At 44.7% G+C, this 22,065-nt stretch overlaps 1 protein-coding gene across 1 annotated transcript in view; it reads left to right on the plus strand.

Moving 5' to 3' along the window:
• The window catches only part of KCND1 (potassium voltage-gated channel subfamily D member 1), a 793,973-nt gene extending 779,034 nt beyond the window's left edge, over positions 1-14,939 (plus strand). Inside the window, exon 7 of the mRNA XM_085630298.1 lies at positions 13,487-14,939. Coding sequence (XP_085486424.1) covers positions 13,487-13,697 — 211 coding nt within the window. The 3' untranslated portion in view covers positions 13,698-14,939. The remainder of the gene's footprint in view (positions 1-13,486) is intronic.
• The last annotated feature ends 7,126 nt before the right edge of the window (positions 14,940-22,065 follow it).

The following is a 22,065-nucleotide window of genomic DNA, read 5'->3' on the forward strand; positions in this document are numbered from 1 at the left end:
TCGAAGTCCTCACAACAGTAGGTATGTTTAATGTGTCATCTAGGTTAGCTCGCATCTCAATGAGGCTTCTAGACTATATAAAGTTGAATACTTGCCTGGTAGGAAAAATGCTGTTGCAGACTTTCTTCCACGTTTGCCAGTCCAAATGATAGAAAACCAGGACGATCTTATGGACAATGTGCAGGTAGCATGGCTATGGGACCATGGTGTGGATTCATTCATAAAAGAAGAATGGGATGATGCTTTATCCATTGATGATTGCTTAAAAAAGGTCTTGGAATCTGTTAGTAAAGGATGGCCTCGTAAAGTTGATGTTAGTGATATTAAACATTTTTGGGACATCAAAAATGAGTTGTCCATATTGGATGGTAACTTAATGAGAGGTGATAAGGTTGTTCCCCCTTCTGCACTAAGAGAGAAGATTCTTACATTGTGTCATGAAGGACATTTAGGAATCTCTAAAACAAAATGCATTGTCAAGAGCAGATTCTGGTGGCCTGGTTTGGATATTTCTGTTGAAAGATTAGTAAGAGATTGCAACTTGTGTTCTTCAGCAGATAAAACTCGTAAAACCCTCAGACCCCCCATGAGTGATTTTGTATGTCCTAATGCTCCATGGGAGAGTGTTGCGGTAGATATCATGGGTCCAATTGGTAGTTCAGAGAAATATATCATCTCTATGATGGATGTTTTTTCCAAATGGCCTGTTCTCAAAGTTATTAAGAAACTGGATACTGAGACTGTTATTGCATTTTTTGATGAGGTCTTCATATCAGAAGGTACTCCTGCTAACATAATCAGCGATAATGGTGTACAATTTACTTCGGAAGTCATGACTCTAATATTTATCTAAATGTGGGGTTGCACACAAGACCACTTCCTTATATAATCCGAGCGGTAATGGCTTAATTGAGAGATACAACAGGGTTTTAAAAGGTGCCATTCAATTATCGTGTCAAAATAATGTCCCTTGGGAAATTCAAATAATAAAAACTTCATGGGCTTACAGTGTTTCCATAGTTGACTCTACCAAATTTTGCCCTTTTGAGCTCATGAGGGGGAGAAAACCCAGAGCCAAGTGGTACCCCGGGTGGATTAAAAATTCTAGTGAAGTTTATTGGTCTTCTGTCGAGATTAAAAATAACCTTTTTCTCAAACATGACAAGTATAAAAAATACTACGATGCTAAACATAGTACTAAAGATGTTAAACTCTCTGTTGGTCAATGGGTTAGAATTAAAAAACCTGGTTTCACAAAGAAATGAGTTAGCAAATTCTTTCTTCCTCAGCGCAATGCTTCTTTAAGGAAAAATGCTGTTATTTTAGACGATGGAAAGTGTTGGAACCTCAAGAGAGTCGCATTATGTAATGCTCCAAAGCTTAATAGTGTTTTTCCTCATCAATCTAAGATTATAAAGGACTCATCTAATTTTCCACATGATCATCGTGTTGAAGAAGATGATGTCTGCATTCAACATAGTCCGTCTCAATGCAAGGATGTCAACGTCAGAAGTAAAAGAATCATCAGGCGCCCTGCTTCCTTGACTGATTATGTTTGTGATTAAGTTTTTTAAAATCTATTTTTGTATTTTTGTATAAAGGAGGCGATGTGTAGTGTTCTATGTCTCGTTCTGCCTTGTCTCGTGCCCTTTGCTTTCCCGACTATTCACGAGGACAAAGCAGAACGAGGACATGTTTGTGTTTAAAATGTTAAGCTCGCGTAGACTGTGTACGACCTCGCTGTTCTTTAGTTAAACTGTATGTTTAGATTTGAAACAAAAGTGAATGTTACAAGTACTGGATTTGTAGTTTGCTTCGGGCAGGACGTGTTGCCCTATGTCTGGTTGAGAATTCGAATAAATTCATTATTGATCTTCAATTTGTTAAGTGTATTCACTACATCCGCCCTATCTCTGATCCTCTTCAACCTGTTCTTGGAACCATTAGCTAACTCTTTAAACTCTTCAAACACCCTCTTCCATACGTATGCGGACGATACGCAACTCTATTTGAAAATCTCTTCCCCCGAAAACATCATCTCTCTCGACTTGACCCTAACGTCTACTCAAAACTGGCTAACTGAGAACCATCTTCTGCTCAACTCCTCCAAAACGGAATTCCTGGTCTTCTCCCCTCCGAACCACACCCCCAAGCTTGACCTCTGGTTGAATCACATCACTGCCTTCAACTGCACTCCTCTCATCATAGACTCAGCCAAATTGCTTGGAGTCACCTTGGATAAGCACCTGAATATGAAAAATCACATCAGTAAGGTATGCAAGGGAGCAAACCTTCTGATGAGGACACTCAGAAATATCAAACCTTTCCTACCACAAAACGATTTCAAGCAGGTGGTGCAAACGCTTGTCCTGCCTAGGCTGGACTACGGCAGCGCGACCCTCTGTGGCCTTGCCAAATACTCCCTGGCCCCACTAAGAGCATCACTGAATACAGCGGCAAGACTTGTTACAGGCACTAAGCTAAACGAGAACATATCCCCAGTCCTTAAATCTCTCAAATGGTTGCCGTATGAAGTACCTATTCAGTTAAAGATTGTCGTTCTGGTGCACAAAGCCCTTCACTTCAATACTCCCAGGTACCTGGCGCAAAAACAGGAGCTTTCTTGTGGTGTAAGAGCCACAAGAAGCGCCAAGACTTTCCTCTTGAAACCACTCATCTTTAGGAAAAAGAGAACTTGTAACAGAGCCTTTTCCGGCGCAGCCCCAAAGCTATGGAACTCTCTTCCACCGGAAGTACGCCGAATCTCTTCTACGACGGCGTTCAAATTGGAAGCCAAAAAATTATTTATGAATAAATTCTTTCCCTAGTTGGGCTAGGCGCACCTGCTCAAAGACATTGTTCTTACTTCCATTGGACTATCATTTGTGATGGTTTCTTTTTTTGTGCAACTGTCCCTGAACATGCGATCATTCCTGTTTTTTACTCCTACTTAATTTCGATTCTGTCGATATTGCATCTATGTCCTTCCTCCCATCCTATTGTAAAGCGCTCTGATATCCCTCGGGATCATGTTCGCGCTATATAAAACTTTATAAAATAAAAAATAAAATAAATACAGGGGCCAAAGGGTGCCCTTTTGTGTCCCCCCATCACCTGAATCAATGCTTAAACGGTGTAGGTCTCTTGCCAGCGGCTGTATTTGTCCTGGTCACAGATAGTGATGCAATATGTCTGAACGTAATTACATACATGCCAACTCTCCCGATTCAGGCGGGAGACTACCGATTTCATGGCTGGTCTCCCGCCTCCCGATTCAAGCATCCAGAAACCCGATTCCTCGGGGTTTCAGCTGAGAGGGCTTGGTATTGTGTAACGTGCTAATTCTTCCAGCAATAGTCAGAGTGGCGATGCAGGGGCTCTAGTAGGGGTGAAAAACCAACCAAGCCTCATTCACATGCAAATGGTCTTTTAAAGACCGGTGAAGTACTGGGGTGCGGCTGTATGGTGCCCGGGAAGCTATTTCAGCCCGGGCTGCCCCACACCAGGGGGGGGGGTGTATGCACTGCCAGCAACCTGCCAGGCTAGTGCACAACACGTGCATCACACTCTCTCTGCCTGCCATTGCGCTCCATGCTTCTGAAAGGTAAGAAAAAAAAACCATGCATTTTGCGTTTTAAATGTCCGATCCTGCAGCAGCACACTTCCAAACCCCATACATGTCAGTAACCCGATTCAAGGCCCCATTCTCCCGATTTTTTTTTTTTTAAAATCTCCCACTTTGCTCTTCTGAAATGTTGGCATGTATGTAATTATTGTAACTGTAACTTGCTGTACCCTTGTATCATGCTGCTGCTGTAAAGCGCTCTGACGCCTTCGGTCATGTCCACGCCACGCTATATACAAATGCAAAAATAAATACATTTGGATCTGGTCAGGCAGGGCACAGGAGCCTCATACCTTGATCCTCGGCTGTATTATCACATCTGCGGGTTCAGGACACGGTGTAAGAGGGTGAGGACGGCTGAGCCTGCAAGGCGTGGGTCCATGTGCCTTAGACACATGCCGGAAAGCTGTGCTGCGGTACAACTAGTTCACTGAATCGCGGTTCGTCACTGCCACCCAGAGGCCCACGAGGGAACTCCGTCCAAAAAGAGGAACTCGACCTCTCTTGAATGATGAACACTTTGTTAACCGACCCCTATGAGCTCCACGTCACAGGTACAAAACCAGCAGAGAGTAGAATGTGCTGACGTCACAGCACAAGCGTGATGCTCACGTTACACGTACAGAACCAGCAGAGTAGAATGTGCTGACGTCTCAGCACAAGCGTGAGCCTCACGCCACACGTACAGATCCAGCATAGTAGAGTGTGGTTACGTCACAGCGCAAGCGTGTGCCTACGTCACACGTAGAGAATCAGGAGAGCGTGTGCTGACAGATCATGTTCAAAACAACCCTGCTCATGTTCAAAACAGCTTGTGCAGATAAAGCTTGTTTATGCCTTGATGGACTTGTTCTGCTGCGCATTTGCCGGAACAACACCTAAAATAACATAAAATAAAACCGTGGGAGAGCTAGGGGTGCAGAGCCAAGCACAGTGATGGAGACCCAGAAGGAGAAAAGATTAGAACGACAGAGAGAGAGCAGGCACTAAGAAAGAGTGAAGGGAAGACAACATGAAAAGAAGGAAGGAACGATGAAAAGAAGGAAGGACGAAAATATGGTAGGAAGGAAGGGCAAAAAGATAGAAGAATGGGTACAAGGGAGAACGGCTCGATGGATGGAAGGGTCAAAGAATGGATGGACTGTGGGCAGAAGAATAAATAGATGGAATGTCGAAAGGCAGGATGAAAGGATGGATGGAAGGTGTAATATATAAGTGGGGAGATCGATGGATGAAAAGAATGGGGAAATGATGGATTCGTGAAATAATGGATGAGTAAAAGGACAGATGGATGGGTGGAAGGATGAAAGGATGGATGGATAGAAGGAAAAAGGATAGATAGATGGAATGGTGAAAGGATGGATGGATGAAAGCATGCATCAACGGACTGAAAGATGGCTAGAAAGGTAGGTCTCACCGGATGACATTAGCAATATCAGCAGTCCCTAACCTGAGGTCCATGGATGCCTGAGGTATGTAACACTTTTTTAGGGGGGGGGTGAAAATGAAATAGTTTTTGGAGATTAACAAAGTGTAAATGCATAACAGTTCAAAATGTGAAAACTAATATTTTAGAGCGCTCTGTAAATATGAAGGAAATTGGCATTACTGGCTAAAAAATGAAGGGTCTGAATTAGAATTTGACAAACGGAGTAAAGTGCCCATTGGGATGGTGGAGAACCTTACCACTGCCATCCTGACGGCATTCCGTTCATCAAATTTAGAGATGACGGCCAACCCATCTCTGTACTTTGGAACAAGCCACATACACGGCGGTCACCTTCTAGGTGCAGAATATATAGTGGACAGCCGCTGTCAGCTTTAACCGCGTGCTCCAAACTTTTAAACTTTGTTTTTCGGAAACAAACTTCCAAAGCGGGAGTTTGGTTATGAAAAGCAAAAAAATGAATGACCCCAACACCCTGGGTGTTTTCTACCAGGGTGTTGGGGTCATTATGTGTTGTTTTCTGTCCCTCACCGTCAGGTTTACCTGGCAGTGACAGACAGAAAGAAAAGGACACTACACCGTCCACCTTAAATAGGGCAGGCCGTGTAATGCCCTTCCTCCTACGGCCCCTTCTCTGTCGAGTCGTCTGAGGAAACTTCCCATCAACAGAGCTAACAGGGCTCGGTTAACGAAAAGCTTAGGGTCCACATGACCCTAAATGAGGCGGGCGGGCGGACTGAGAGTTTACGAGACAGAGTACCCTGTCTGCCAAACTCAAAATCAGACCCTAAGTCGGCATCCTTAGCTTTACCCATGGGCAGCGGCGGGATGGTGCGGGACAATTCAAGTACAATCTTCAGTCACCCTGCATTGACAAATGTGTTACTACAGGAGGGTGCCTCCCACCAGATGCGCATGCCCCTTGAACTACCCAAATATAGGGTTTTTGAAGGAACGTTTCTTTGATCCAAGGTGAGAGCCTTAGGCCTTATTGTTTGAATGGCATGATTGCTTAGATAGGCAGGGACACTTCCAGCTCTGACGATGGCCCTGGACCCACGAGGAATTTTAAGGTGGGCCGAAACATGTTGCCTTTATTAGGGTTTTTGAAAAATTGGAACCCAATATTAAGACCTGAACTCTGGTTTTAGTTATGTCTAGGGTACTTACTAATGGAAGGAAAATTCCCTGGATTTACCCTGAGACATTTTTATCTCTTACCTTCCGGATCCCTACCACATATCAAGCTATGATTTATATAAGAATCCCCACCATTTTTTGGTTGAGTTCGCCCTGGTTGTATCATCATACCAGAGTGTGGCTAAGTGCCGACGATGAAGCATGCCACTATTAAGTGGATAAGACGTCTACTCCAAAATCTTTGGATATCCCCCATGACTGTCCTTTCTGGCTAGTTATCCTAGCTGCCCTTTTGTGTTTATGAGTAAAACAATCACAGCTATGTAAGAATTCAATTTGCATTTAAACTGACTAATACCTGTAACCCAAGCCATTCTTATAACTTTGAGGGCCTGGAATCATCTGAATTGTCACATTTGTAGGGGTGTGCGGGTTGATAGTTGTATTGGTGCTGTCTTTGGCAGTGGTGGCAGGGGCAGTGGGTGATGGAAGTTCCAATGGCCTCTTGACGAGGGCCCTGGCACTTATAGTTTTACAAATCAAGTACTGGGTCGGGTGATGCGTGGTTTCCAAGGCTTTTGACACTTTTTCAAGCTGCCAGTGCCCACAACAAGTGATCTGAGGACATGTTTTCACCCACACCAGAAAGGTGGAAGGAGCAAAATATAAAAGTCAAGAACCCAGACATGCAAAAGTGGGCTCCATATGTTGTAGTGTGGTCATACATTGAAAGACTGAGCACAGAATAATAACATGGACTCCCCAAAGTTGTTTATCGCATACTGTCAAACAGCTCCAGCCTTTGGAACCCCTAGGAACCAGGACCCTAAGATGGGATGGGCAACAGAGAGTGATGTGAGACCTCCTTCAGCAGGGATGGGACCTGACTGTGAATAGGTGATTAACACTAGTGTGGTCACTATAAAGCAGACAGACTCAGTCTCAGTGGCAGCCTCCCTCAGAAACATTGCTTTTTAGTAATACTTTGGAAATGTTAATTTCTATTTAACATTACTTTAATGGGTTTAGTGAACACTGAAAGGCAATGCCTTAGAAAGAAATATTAACATTGCTATAGCAGAGATGGTATTTAAAATACTCCATCCTAAGAGCAGGAATAAACAGCTGTGCTGCCTGTGATTGTTTGTGCCCACAGGAAATGATGTCATGTCATTCTTTAAAACAAATACTAGATCTGTTTTTAGATGTGAAACCTGTTTTCAGATTTCTATCCTAGCAGCTGGGATATGCTAAGCGATGAGCTCAGCCATGAATAATGAATAAACAACAAGATTATTCATTGATAATGATTCTTCGCCGACAGCGGTAAAAGGTGACAAAATCGTACGCACGGTATGCATACATAAAATGCACATTATGTGCCTTGATTTGTGGTCCGCTGCATCTAGTTTTCCGATGCTTCCGGGTTCCTTCTGTTGTGTCATCCACACTAGATGTCTGTGCAACTGAATGAAGACTGTGCATCGGTGATAGATCAGGGACTAACTGCAAAGATCAGTTTCAGCACTAACCCCTGGCCCATGTTAAGCTAGGAGTCCTGCTAAGGTTCCGAAGCACCCAGTTCTCTATGTGGATGAAACAGAGGCTCAATCTGTCCGAGGATGCGGGTGATGCTGAGTTCTCAGGTTGCCAGGGTGGCAACCTTGTCTTCTGTGATGCTGTGAGTGGTTCAGATCCCTCGCTGGTCTGCCAAGCACTGCCGAGGGGTGCACCCGCCAGGCTTGGTGCTGTATGTTTGACTCCTTCCCTGGCAGGTCTCTGTTACCTAACACAACACTTCTGAAAGACTGCGTGGCTCATCAAATATTGAATCTTCACTTCCAGTCTGGCTTAGGAATATTAAGAATCAGTCGTTCAGACCTGGATCCGTGCCAAAACTTCTGGGTAAATTTACACAAATAAATCCCAGTGGGATGCAGTTCCACCTTCAGGCCTTATTCCCCAAATCTGGTCTGGACTCATGCCTCATCTGGTCAAACCCACATTATTGTAACAAGATAACAACGACATGGAGAGGCGCTCGTAAGACACGCTATCAGGGTCATCAACTTCAACGTAAAATAAATCACACCCAGTACACACCTGCCGTGGCATCATAAGGTGAGTAGAGAATTCCCAACCCTCCCTCCACATCTGTGTCCCCAGCCCTACCATGCAATAGCTGCGGTTAGGTTGGCGTAGTGCACGCAACGCTGTTTTCATGTGGTTTAGCGGTGGAATACCAAGAGAGACAGCAGGTCGGGTTCTGTGACTTGGCTGAACATTTTGCTGCTTGTGTTTATAGGTGAATTTTCAGCTTGAGTCCTTTTTTAACAGCAGCAAAGGTGCACAATCCTGGGAGACAGATCACCTTCCCAAACCAGAGAAACCCTGTCACCGCCTGATTTGTTGCTACTCGAAGAGGATTCTGCCTGGGTGCAGGACTCTGCTCCTTCCCCAGGAGGAGTGCAACTTGTGTACTGCTCCTGTCCGTAGCCCACCTAACATGGGCCTCTGGCCATTGGGCCTTCGAGGTGTCACTCCGAGAACTGTATGTTGAAATATCAAGTTTTTATTATCATGCTACTATAATATCACAACAGAAATATTGATGACTATCATATGGAGAAGGTATACACATAAGTATTGATGTTTTGTTCTTAACAACACAAATACATGCTTTATGATACCTAAAAATATCATAATGGTACAAGCATGTTGAGTTAAAGTATAGTAAACCTATCCTTACATATATATACTTACCCTGGTGTATATTGGTCATTTGTATGTTTATGCAATATTTTGGTGCCACAATCGTAAAGACTCGATACTCTGGTACCACACCATAGTGGCACTTATCTACTCAAAGACCCAAGACGGAGACAGGGTTCTTCTCGGTCAGTGCCCGCATCCCTAATCCAGGTCAACTGGGCTAAGATAAGTGGCCAAGACAACTCTCCAGGGTGCCTGTGCATCTCACTCCTTAGTCTTATGACTTCAAGACCCTGGTCCAGGGCAGGAAGAAAGCGGTACAAAAGGGGGTGGCGATTGAGGGAGCATCAGAACCAATCAAACACTCACACCCAGTCAACAGATCTGGGTTTGATCCATCGCCGTTCTTTAGCCCACTCTGCCACCCCAGTTCAGACATGGCCATATGCAAATCAGTCTGACCCTGTGCCTCATGGGAACAGTCCAGCCCGAACTGCCAAGCCATGCCTTCCCTGGACCGGAAACAAGCTTCCTAGGACTGGTTTCTGGCATTTCAGCCGTCTTCAGCCAGGCTTGCTTGAATCCAGTGGCAAAGTGAGCAAGGGACTCACGTCTGAGCATACCCTGCCAACTTATGGCGAACAAAGCGGTACAAAAGGGGGTGGTGATGGACGGAGCATCAGAACCAATCAAACACTCACACCCAGTCAACAGATCTGGGTTTGATCCATCACCGTTCTTTAGCCCACTCTGCCACCCCAGTGGAGCCTGTGGGGTTTGGCACTCTGGGCATCAGCTAAGTGGACCTCAGTGCCACTCGGAACACAATCAGAACTCTTCTTTAATTCTTTGGTAATATTAATACAAATAAATAAAGCTTTCAGTGTGCCTATGTTCAACTGAGGTGGGCAAAAGAAGACAATTGCTAGGGTGACGCCACATTCCGTATTCACTTTTATCCATTCAAATTGAATTTGGCAATCTAGAAATTCTTCTAGTAAGAATTGCAGTATTCAGGGAGGGTTTGGGCTGCAGCCCCCTGCAAAATGTGGTGAGCATTCACATTCGTAGGTTTGTGGGTATTCGCAAATAACTGTTTGGTACTATTCTACCCAGGAAATGCCAGCCTAATTACTCCTGTCAAGGGCAGAAGGTCCGGAATAGGGTGAAGATGCTGCTGAAATTGATGTGATATCAGGACAAATATTATACCCATAGACAACATTTACAGTCAACTTCTACATACAAAATAGTTGACCTGTGAACATTTCCTCATACAGAATACTTATTCATAGCCAATGTGTCGTACATTCCCTTCTTTACTCCTAGAATTATTTTACACTTAAAAAAAAGTGAGAGATTTGCTACAAACCCACAAAACTGCATTTCATTACTTTGTAAAAGTGTTGTGAATCACTACCTATCACTCTTACGTTCAGTGTGTCTACAAAAGATGCAAGGTACTGCAGTATCTGACCACTCCAATGGGGGCGGGCGGTGGGTGTAGGTTCAAGTGTCATTGGTTACCCACTGGTTTGTATAGAGCCAGGTTCTTGGCACAAGGGCTCCAGAGGTCACCAATCCTGGTGCAATCACCCCCAGGCATTAGTCCTGGCTCCCAAGGACTGACTTACCCTGGTCCTTAGGCGTGAGTGCAGCTGCCTCGTTTTGAGCCCCATGGTGTTGGGTTTTGTGGAAAAGGTTTTGTTGGATAGGTGCGGACCATGTTGAAGGATGCAATATAGTATGTTGATGATGTGATACTCTGTGGGCTTCCCATGTAGGCATTTGTAGGTGTTTTGCAAATGGACTTAAAAGTGTACGTAGACGCTAGTGCTATGACTTCGGGATCAGTGAGATACCCTCTGAGGGCTTCTTACCACGTGCCATCTTCTAGACCACACATCACCAGACATTTTTAGTTTTGTCGGGCCTAGAAGGATTGTGTTGGGAAGTCCTTCTGATCTATGAAAGAGCAGATTCACTGGAATAGGCAGAGGCTAGTGGCAAGTGCTGATCAAGCAGTCGATCTGAAAATCGAAGGTCAAGTTGCAGTTTAGTGATAATGGGAATCATTGACCGAGGATGGGCAGCAGAGTCCAAAGGACGGGACTTGGTGGTGTTTTGGCATTGTGGAGCAATAGCCCAGTTCAGTTTCAATTAATGTTCATGAAATTCCATCCGTAGCTCAGTGGCAGCTGGAAAGGTTTATTGGGCTTGGTTTTGGCCGTGCTCATAGGTTCTACATAGGCAGTGCATAACACATAGACATAGTATAGAGGTTCTGGTGGTCTCTGATCTTCAGGATGGGGTGGATGTAGATGGCAAAGAGTACAGGCAACATTTGGGTCATTGTGGGACACCACCCAAGATCTAACAAGAGCTGAAGAGGAAACAGCCAAATCTGGGGCATTGAGATAGGCCATAGAGGAAGGGCACAAACCTAAGAGGCGTGGGAGATGGAGCACTTGATTTACCTTTTAAAAAATCACACTGAGGTCTCTAAGCACTAGCAGGCTTGCTGTGCAACTCTTGGTGGCTTCCGTATCCTGGTAAGAAACTGGACTTTAGCGGGTCGAGAATGTCGGTCAAGAAGGTATGGTTCTTAAAGTATACATAGAGTAGGGTAACAACAGCTTAGGATCTGAGGACCTAGCAGCTGAACATGCCATTGTTATGTTCTTGAAAGTGATCTTAGATTTTGATGATTTTGTCAGTGAAAAAGATTGATAATGCTTCACAGACTTGTTGAAAATCATGTACGAGTGGGCTCAAACATATGGAATTTACAGACTTGGAGATGCTTTGGAGTGGCTCACAGATTGGTGAGTTTGAAGACAAATGATCCAGATAAGGTTGTTTCCTTAGCCGGGCCACCAAAGATTGATTGAAAACAGTCTTATTGATATTTGACTTTCTCGACAATCGGCCATTTAAATCTTCTTTCGCTCGCGGGTATCTTCCCCCAAGATCAATAGTTTTGCCTTCCATAATTCTCTGGCTCCGAGACAACTCAGTTCTCTTTCTCCCCCAAGCCAACCCATTGGCTTATCGTTCTCAAGCACCATGAAGTTCCAGTGTCTGCTCAAGATCAAAGGCTGCAGCTGCTAAACAGTATTTGGGAACTGAAGGGAACTGGCGACTCTACAACATCTCTTTAAACAAATAGGGTGCTCTCCCAAAATATCAAGTATTTATCTTATATCGACTCCACAATATCGACCACCAACAAACCATCAAGGTCATTCGATGTGGAGTTAAGAACAGTAAACCTGTACTTCCTTGTGTTTGGTTCCCTTAAAGATATGTTGGTGGTCGATATTCTGAAGTCGATGTAAGTGCAGGTCGATAATATTTCTCTAGATAGTTTGACATACAACCACAATCAGAAGCTCCTCGATTAATTATTAAACAAAGTAAATTAAGCTTCAAACACACCCGCTTTATTGTACTTTGATAACAGTCTGTATCGTTTTTCAACTTCTCTACAAATAACCTTGATTCTCTTAAATGCAATACGGAGACTTGTCTCCTCTTTTTCTCGAAACACCAAAAGTAAGGATGCAAAGTGGCAGCCATCTTGTATTTAGACAATTTTAGAGACATATTCACATTTATGTTTAGATAGTTCCTTTCTATTACTAAGTGGTATAATTTCACCCAAATCATAACCCTAGCAAATATGACATGACACACCAGTTGAGTCTGATGACATAACAAGAAATTACACCAAATGACTTTTCACCCTGAAGGCAAACTATGGTAGGTTTCTTTTCGAAAAATCTTTACTGAAAAGAATTTGAAGTTACAGTATATCATATCAGTAAACAGTGAATGCCAACAAGGGCCGACAGCCACTTCCTAAAACTAGTAAAAGCTGAATGCATGCTGGCCTCAGAAAAAGCAGTCGTGAGACTGGTTACATTTTAGGGACTGTCGAGCAGCCGAGGAGGTTATAAGGAGAAACGTATCCCTATGTCATTACAGGTATTGCAGTAACTATTTCAGCTTGTCCTCTTTCTGTGTCCATGGGTAAATGATGTGAGTTCAAACCACCCTCTAGTTGTACTTCTATGTCATTACAGGTATTGCAGTAACTATTTCAGCTTGTCCTCTTTCTGTGTCCATGGGTAAATGATGTGAGTTCACCCCCCCCCCCCCTCTAGTTGTACTTCTATGAAATTACAGGCATTGCAGTAACTATTTCAGCTTGTCCTCTTTCTGTGTCCATGGGTAAATGATGTGAGTTCAAACCACCCTCTAGTTGTACTTCTATGACATTACAGGTATTGCAGTAACTATTTCAGCTTGTCCACTTTCTGTGTCCATGGGTAAATGATGTGAGTTCACCCCCCCCCCCCCCCCCCCTCTAGTTGTACTTCTATGAAATTACAGGCATTGCAGTAACTATTTCAGCTTGTGCTCTTTCTGTGTCCATGGGTAAATGATGTGAGTTCGCACAGATGTGTCACACACGCATCACTATGAAAGTTTTATAGATGAATTCCTGATCATTTTCATTAAAGTGCATTTTCTTGTCTCCTCTCCCGTCTAACTTTCAGCCGTTCGAGCTTGAACTCAAAATCGCATGACAACATGAAGCTAAACTGTGACTCCACGGACCTGACCGCAGCCATCATCAGCATCCCCACGCCACCCGCCAACACCCCAGATGACAGCGAGCCCTCGTCCCCCAACATTCTGGGCATTCTCAGGAACTCCAACCTCACTGCGCACTACGTCCAGGAAACTGTGAAGATCTCCTCATTGTAGGGTCGACCGCACCACCCTTGCCTTGGCGGTCTCCGGCCCGCGGTACAGACGGAAGGAGACCCACTTGGGGGAAAACCAACGTCAAGACCACAGCCTGCATGGAGATGACACTAGATCACTGTACACTGAGAGGAACACGTATGCGTGTATCCATGTGCAAAGAGCTATGCACTGAGAAAGCAACACGCAGTTGTAACACGGACAAGGGGAAAGATTTGCTGCTTTGCTTCGGCAAAGAAAGACTCTGCAATTTACAAGCTTGCCCACAGCAAGTCTATGGTAGGGCCGGCCTCGTAGGGAACTGGAGGGTCACATTTTATTGAAAATATACAGGGAGCCTGTTTCTGAGGGCAGCTTTTTCCTGTGGGACTAAAGCAGTCAGGGACATTATGGCACACAAAGAGGACTGGGCCATCCACCCTGCGCGCTGACTGAATAGATGGAGAAGTTACTACTGTGAGCGAGAGTTTTCCTAGTCTCCTACCCTGCTGCCATAGCCATAATGTGTTCTGCTTTACAATCACTTTGTTCATATGCATTGAATGTGCAGAGCACCCATGTATCATGCATGCCTATCCTGCGCCGCAGGGTCATTGCTTCTCTATCACGCAAGAAGTTTGCATCCTGGACAGCTACGCTAGCTTGCCGTGTCAGCCAGCCAGAATTCTCAGCCCTTTCACTGTGGTGGTTCCAGAGCAGACCAAGCCATCAGGCCTCGCAACCTTCCCTTTAACTAGCCTTTAAAGGGCTGTGCGAGTCATTCTCGGGCCAAGTCCCAGTCATTGACGAGCCAAGTCACATTTATCGATTGGCAAAGCCCCAATCAACAATGGAAAAACACTCAGTTGTTGATGGGCAAACCCTGTCATTGATGAGCCGTGTAGCAGTCATCACTGGTCCAGGTAACATCATTGATGGACAAAGACTCAATCATGAGTGAGCAGCGACCCAGTTAACAAAGGGCAAATTTGTATTTATTGAGGAGCGAGTGCTCTTATCGATGGGTCATGTCCCATTCATCGATCAGCCAAGTAACATCTTCCAACAAAGTCCAAGCCATCCATGGACAAAGAACCAGATAACAATGGCCAAACTCTTAGTGCTTGGCAACCCCTCTCATCGAATGGCCATGTACCAGTCATCGATGATACAAGTAACATCATCAGCTGACAAAATCCCTGTCATTGCTCGTAAAAAACCCAGTTAGCAATGTAGCAAATCCCACTCATCAGTAGGTAAAGTAATAGGGCCTGATTTAGATCTCGGTGGATGGATTACTCTGTCACAACAGTGACGGATAACCTGTCCGTCGAAATATAATTCCCATAGGACATAAAGGGGTTTATATTTCGTCGGACAAGATATCTGTCACCGTTGTGATGGAGTAACCCGTCCGCCGAGATCTAAATCAGGCCCATAGTTATTGAAGGCCAAAGTTATCTGGCAGCCACTTAATGACCACACAAAATACCAACCCTATTAATGCTGTTAACACCACATTAGCCATCAGCTGAAATCAGGGAATAGCAAAGTAGTCAATAAAATGTATCACACCGTCCATGGAATCTATTAATACATTAATAGGAAAAGAAAGACCTTTATATCATCCAAGAATAGAAGATTCTGAACCTTGAAATAGTTTGTATGAAAACAGCAGAATCTGTCCAATCACAGGCAGGTTCGCGCCAGTCTCTAATCAGGGGTGATATACCCCCATCGGATAGTTCAGTGTGGATGAGTAAGAAGGCGCCACAGTCTCCTCACAAGTACAGATCGTCAGCAGCAGTCATTACCAGAAGTCCCAGGAACATTGTGAAGCAGCCGTCAGTGCCCACCACACTCCCTTAACCACCGTATAATGTCTTAGAAGCAAAGGTCTTCACCAAAACAATAGTACACTTGACACCTCATAAGCACATTTCCTTCACAGTCAGGATTTCCCAAAGGATCATGGGAAGACACTGTCATAAGGAACATGTAATTCAGGGCTTTAATGCTACCGGAGACCTGACATTCAGGTATCTGCTTAGTGGGCTAGGTGATTCCCAGCACAGTGCTCTGAGCACCTGCCAACCTCCATCGACACAAAGTGGCACCCAAGGTGAGTGAAATGCACGTGGGAACTTGGTACATTCGTTCCCGCTCAGTGCATGTTTCAAGCATCGCTTAGTACTAGTACGCTAGGTTGTTAAGTGGGATAGTACGGAATCTAGAAGGGATCAGCTTACGCCACCCCAAGGGCCGACCGTCATGGTGAGGAGACAATACAAGATGATGTCCAATTAGCTTGAAAGACATGCCGGTTGACTCTGGCGCTCATGGTCCATGCCAGTGCCAGCATTTCTTAAGCCTTGCATCGGGCTTGCTCAAACTAGTGAGATCTCCTGGAATTCAAACTTCTTTTATCGTCATAATGTTGAAGGTCATTACCCCAACAAAGATGGTCCTTTTTTGCCATCCACTATCTATTGAAAGAACTTAAGGAATGCATAAGTTTGTTCAGCTCGTTGAATGGTACCACTTTAAACAGAGAAGAAACATTGAGGTATTCAGCTATTTCTTTTTGGGAAACCATGTCTCCATGAGATGGGCAGACCTTAAAAAATCAGGCCACTTAGTGAGAAACCAAGGACATAGGGTCTGCTCTGGATGTTGGCAGGTTGGTAACTCGGTCACAACGGTGACGGATGTCCCGTCCGCCTAAATATAAATTGCATTATATCCTATGGGATTTTTTTTTTCTGCGGACGTGATATCTGTCACCGTTGTGATTCAGTAACCCGCCCGCCAAGACCTAAGCTCTATGTCTTGTAGAAGTGGAAAATGTGAAATTTGATTCCTTCTGGAGATGGTTTGGCTGCAGCCCTTTTTCACCTCTGTCGTGATTAGCTAAGCGCTATATTACGATGGAGATTTGAATGCGATGAAAAACAGAGCGCATAGAAATAGTTTGAAGCACTTTACTGGAAGCCTGCAGATGCTTGACGCCTGAATACCTGTCTTGAACCAGATAGCATCAATATGCGCCCATTGTGGTCTAAATTGTCACATGCATCCCGTATAGGGATGCTACACAGTGACTTAAGGCATAGTGACATACCCGTCCCACGCACCATGTTTTAACAGCTCCCTAACATTGATTCCAACCTCTATATGGTGCACAAACTCACCTCTTCATGGCACATTGAAGGCCAGGCCATATGTGACATGCACAGGACACAGCTCTTCCATGCCAGCCGCTGAACAGAGCGCCTAAGACATACCCTGTGGATACTTAACACACAGAGAGCCATTACATCTCTGGGGCATGTGACAATTGTTGTCTCTGTGGACCATGTTTCAGACACATTTGCCATATTGTCTGGGTAAAGTGGCATGCCTGCTGTGCATGCCAACGAGTCAACCATGCAATGCAAGAATCACAAAATGGAGTCCAACAAAAACAAAATGGCTGATCCAGGGCAAACTGCTGGATATTTACTTCGGAACTGGGAAGTGTGATGTGTAGGGTGTGCCACTAACACTGACGCACAAGTGCCAGGCTGTGCCCACAACATATGCCCTATAATGGCTCATGGGCTGGAAGGCATAGCGTCTTTTTCACAGGGTGCAGGTGTAACCACGTGGGCTCGTTGTCGTGACTTATCTGACAGCTGTTCTTTATTTGTCGTACTCTCGTGACCTCATGTGTTGTATCCTTCTCATAGTCAGACTCGAGCTGCCTTTACTCTCCTGCCACGGACATGTGGGGTGCATGGTCCCGCGAGACACAATGCTGCTGTGAAGGGTCACGTGGGGGTTCACACCTGACAGAAAGGAAGGCACCAGGAAGAGAGTCTTAAAGTCCGCAGTTGAAATATCACAGCTGTGGGAAAGAATTAAGTGTAGCATTCAGAAAGGACTCGGCAGGATGTGCACCAGAGTTGAAACAAACAAACTGCTGTCATGGCGGACATAGAAGAAAGCATACATAAACGTTTATGTAGATTTGTGTATGTGCACTGAGCGAAACAAGCCAAAATGCACTTGGTTCTGGGTAAAAGGCTATGCTAGCGAGTCAGCGATGTGAGCGAGACTGGCTGTGACGTGGTGTCCCTTAAAGGGGCGTCTTCAGCTCTTCCCTGGACTGGAGCAGCAGTGGGCCAGACCTGATGGAATGCAGGGGTGTTGGTCCAATCCTGGGCAAGGCCTGTTCTTTACTCATTCACTTATCTCATGTGTCATGGCTGCAAGAGATGGACACATAGCAATAAAATAACCAAAAAGTGCTACCTGGGCCTTTTTCAGGCATTCAGAACTCACAGACTTTCGCAGTATAAATGTTTAACCCTGTCAAAAGTGTATCCCCACACCAGACTTATCTGCCATCTCCGAGCATTCCTGTGGGGGGAGATACACCCCCTTGGAATGAGTGCCTGCTAAGGGGCTCTGTCCGTTCGGATCTGGTTCCAGGCTAAGTCTCGCCCACCTTCTGCATCTTCCTCAGGTTCTGAATGTCCTTACCCAGGGCCAGAGTGAACCTTCCTCCTACTCCCCAGGTCTGTAAAAGGGTGTAATGCCTTCCTGTACTCCAGATCATATCTTCTTGCTTTCGGAGCAACGCACGTTGGAGCAGGTGATACTGCACTTAAAACCCTTGCAACGCTGTCACTAAATGCTGAGAAGCGCTTCTCGCTCGAAACATGGACATATCCCATCTCACCTGTGGGGTGACTGCTGATCCTAGGCCTAGCATGCGTGGCCCCTTCTGGGTACTGGCATCCCTCGGTCCACTAGGCTGGTGAAAACGTGGCCAGTTCCGACACTCACATCAGTAGGGCACAGTAGAAGTCAACGTGTTGTGCACAAGGTCTATGAGATGGACCCAGATTTGATTCCGCTGCCGGTGGACAAAGAAATCTATGCATGGACCAATGAGGGAGGCGTTTCTGCTTCAGGTGTGGTCTGCACCTTCCACTATGAAATGACTTTTAGGTCCACAGTTACACAAGGGCTGAGTTTAGCGTCACACTTATCATTCCACAGCCAATTTGCACTATTTATTTTCCCATTTGTTGCTGTGCCAAAACCCCCTCTCCCCCGCCCTCTCCTGAGCTTCAATGAAGATGCTGCGGAGCTGCCACACAGGGCTTCTGTGCAGTTGAGCACACGTGCCCGCACATGCCTTGCACAAGTGACTAGGGTTGTTGCATCACGCTCCCTATCCTGTTTTTATGTTCACGAATAGTCTATGGTCATTCATGGTTTAGACCCAGTCAGCCATGGGTTGGAGATGGTCAGCTCTGAGTTAGGTATGGTCAGCCATGGGTTAGATATGGTCAGCCATGGGTTAGATATGGTCAACCATCGGTTAGGGTCAGCAATCGGTTAGATAGGGTCATACAAGGGTTAGATAGTCAGCCATGAGTTAGAGATGGTCAGCCATGGGTTAGATATGGTCAGCCATGGGTTAGATATGGTCAGCCATGGGTTCAATAGTCAACCATGGGTTAGAGATGGTCAGCCATGGGTTAGAGATGGTCAGCCATGGGTTAGAGATGGCTAACCATAGATGAACATTGTTTCGCTTTGCGTCTGCCCGGCAGGCCTATAGGAAATGTGAGATCTCCTGGAAGGCTGTTGCCTCTGAAAGGTCAGTGAATGCAAGAGAGAGCCAGGTGTCAGTCAATTATGCATCCTGGTGCCAATCAAGGGCTGGGTAGGTGTGGGGCAAAGTTAGCATCAAACCTGGCTCCCCCTCAGGCCTATCAACATTTCAGAGCCATCAGCCCTCCTGATTTCTCTACAGGCTAGTCTGCCTCTGCTGGCTGCAGAGGTAAAAGGGCAGCAACTTGAACTTTTCTTTAAAAAAAAATGTAAAAATAATATTTTTGATAGAATACTGACCCTTCCCACAATACCCTGAAGTGCGGAGGCCTCAGCAAATCTGAACTGTGCAGGCATTTGTGCCGCGGGCAGGAGCTTTCTTCACGCCGCGGTTGCATCACCCTACCTGCAGAATCTGCATGCCTGAATCTCTGCGATGATTCCAAGACGTATGCTGTAGAAAATACTTGCATGTCCTTGTCACTCCTTTTTGGGGGGGGAGGGGGTATAGGAGGGTGGAGGGTGGGTCATGGGTTATTCTTAACTTATGGGGGAGGGGGAGCAGAGGGAGAGAGACTGGAAGAGATTTTATATGTATATATATATCTATATATCTATATATATATATATATATACACACACACAAATATATGTGTACATGTATGCAGTCAGACCCTGGTTAGTCTGGGTTACCCGCGTGTCTCGCAATCTGACATGTGGGTGCTTTTTTTCATTTCCCATTGACAGTGTTTGTAATTAATCCATAATAAATGTCCTCTTAGGTCCAGTCCAACCTATGGGGTGTCCAAGCCATTGGAGAGAGCAGTATTCTGTCAATGTCACTTTAAGAGCCTGGCAGTCTTAGCTTCAAAGCCTGGGCGTAGGCTGCCCACTGACAACCTCCACCCCCAGGAAACCCTCCTCATTTCTTTTTCTCAGTAGTGGAGAGGAAATATTGTATAATCATCTGGCGGCATCCACTGAGCAGGCTGATGTATTTTTTAATTCACTGAGCAGTCTGGGCTTCTGTAGGTGTTTTTTGTTGCTGTTGTTTTTTTTTAGTAGAAATTATGTAGAATTTCATACCATTTCCATTAGCTTGTGCCTCTGCATTTGTTTTAACAACTGCTGTGCCGTCACTCTCAAAACGTTGACTCTTAGATACTTCGCTTGCATTGCTCTGGGGTTTCTTATCAGGTGCAAACTTATGTCTGTCTCTTAATACCTGGACTACCCATTCACATATGCACACGTGAGTTGAGATTCGTACTTTCTCATCCGACAAGGAAAAAAACAGTAAAAGCAACAAATTCAAGACAGGTCCACTCATTAGGTGAATTTTAAAATAAATTCACAAAATGAATGACTGTCTGCAAGCGTTAACACAACATACCGTACCTTCCATGACTATTTACACAATTGTGTCTTCTCACCATCACTTATTTGTAATCTTAGAAATCTGAATGTTTTTGTTAGTTCCATCTCATTATTTCATTATGCCACTTTCATTCTATAGATTGATAATCTTGTATAATAAGTTAGAACTAACTCCCCACTATGTGACTCTACTTCAGACATATTTGCTGTCTACAAATCGATTTACGACCAACATATACCTACGTCTTGTACCATCCACCTGCTCATATAACATCCTTAGAACGGTGCGGAGGATACAGCATTTGTCTTTGTTGATGCCACGTTTCACTGGGTAGAGACCGTTGTTTGCAAGCCTTCTTCAGAGCAACAATCTTTACAACAATTGGCAAAATCTGTCAAATGACATGTTATGTGCTCAACATCCCACATACTGGAATTTAACTTATTCAGGATTCATTAAATTGCCACTGAGGATGCTACAGATCATGTTCCTAGCATTGGTCTCCTTGAGCAAGGATACGAGAGACATACAATGAACTAGTCCCGAAATTGTACACATTTAGGTAGGCAGATTCTACACCTGCGTGTACTCTTCTGTACCAATGACGTCCATCTTCCTTCTAATGAAGTGATATTGTACAATTGATAAATAGCCAGTGTCATTAAAAGTTATCTCAACTTGTGTAGGTGGAATAACTACCTATGCACCGGATACGTAGCTTATCATTCTAAATTTATCAAATTCCACATAACTAAAGACAACAACCATCTAAGAATTGATTATATCCCTGCTAAAGTTTCTACAAGTTGTCCCATAATGCAATGGCTTGGAAGAGGAAGAAGCGACATGCACTAACCCAAAATGGAAGGGGCTGAGCTCCCATTTAAATGGACAGATTCCCCAAAAAGAATGCAGAGTAAGAGTCAATGGGTGACTACGTAGCACAGCCGGATTCAACTGGCGATATCTTTCATATGTACCTTAATGGTGAACGAGAGTGGTATGACCTGACCCGATAGATGAATATGAACATGGGCACAGATATCAGAATGCTAGAGAGACTCGTGTATTATACAAAAATGCTAATCCTTAAATTAATGCTTGAATTAAATGAACTATACTTTTCTGTTTTAAAAACCTGCACTCTACCTAGTTCTCAGATATCTAAAGCAGGTTCCCACTGTGACTCCTACAAAGATCTGCCATCCTTAACACTGTAATCACAGCATTGAAAGCTGCGGTGTGCCTGATCCTACACAGTTATTACGGATCCCAAATTATCCCAAAAGATGAGTCATGTGAAGGACTCGAGTAGGAAGCCTGCCCGCCAACGAAGTTCCGCTCAATGCTCCACTCCATTGTAGCTCACCTTACTTTGCGGGAAAGCTGATGTGGAGCAAATCG

This window comes from Triturus cristatus, chromosome 10 (genome assembly GCF_964204655.1).
Source record: "Triturus cristatus chromosome 10, aTriCri1.1, whole genome shotgun sequence".
Taxonomy (NCBI): Eukaryota; Metazoa; Chordata; class Amphibia; order Caudata; family Salamandridae; genus Triturus; species Triturus cristatus.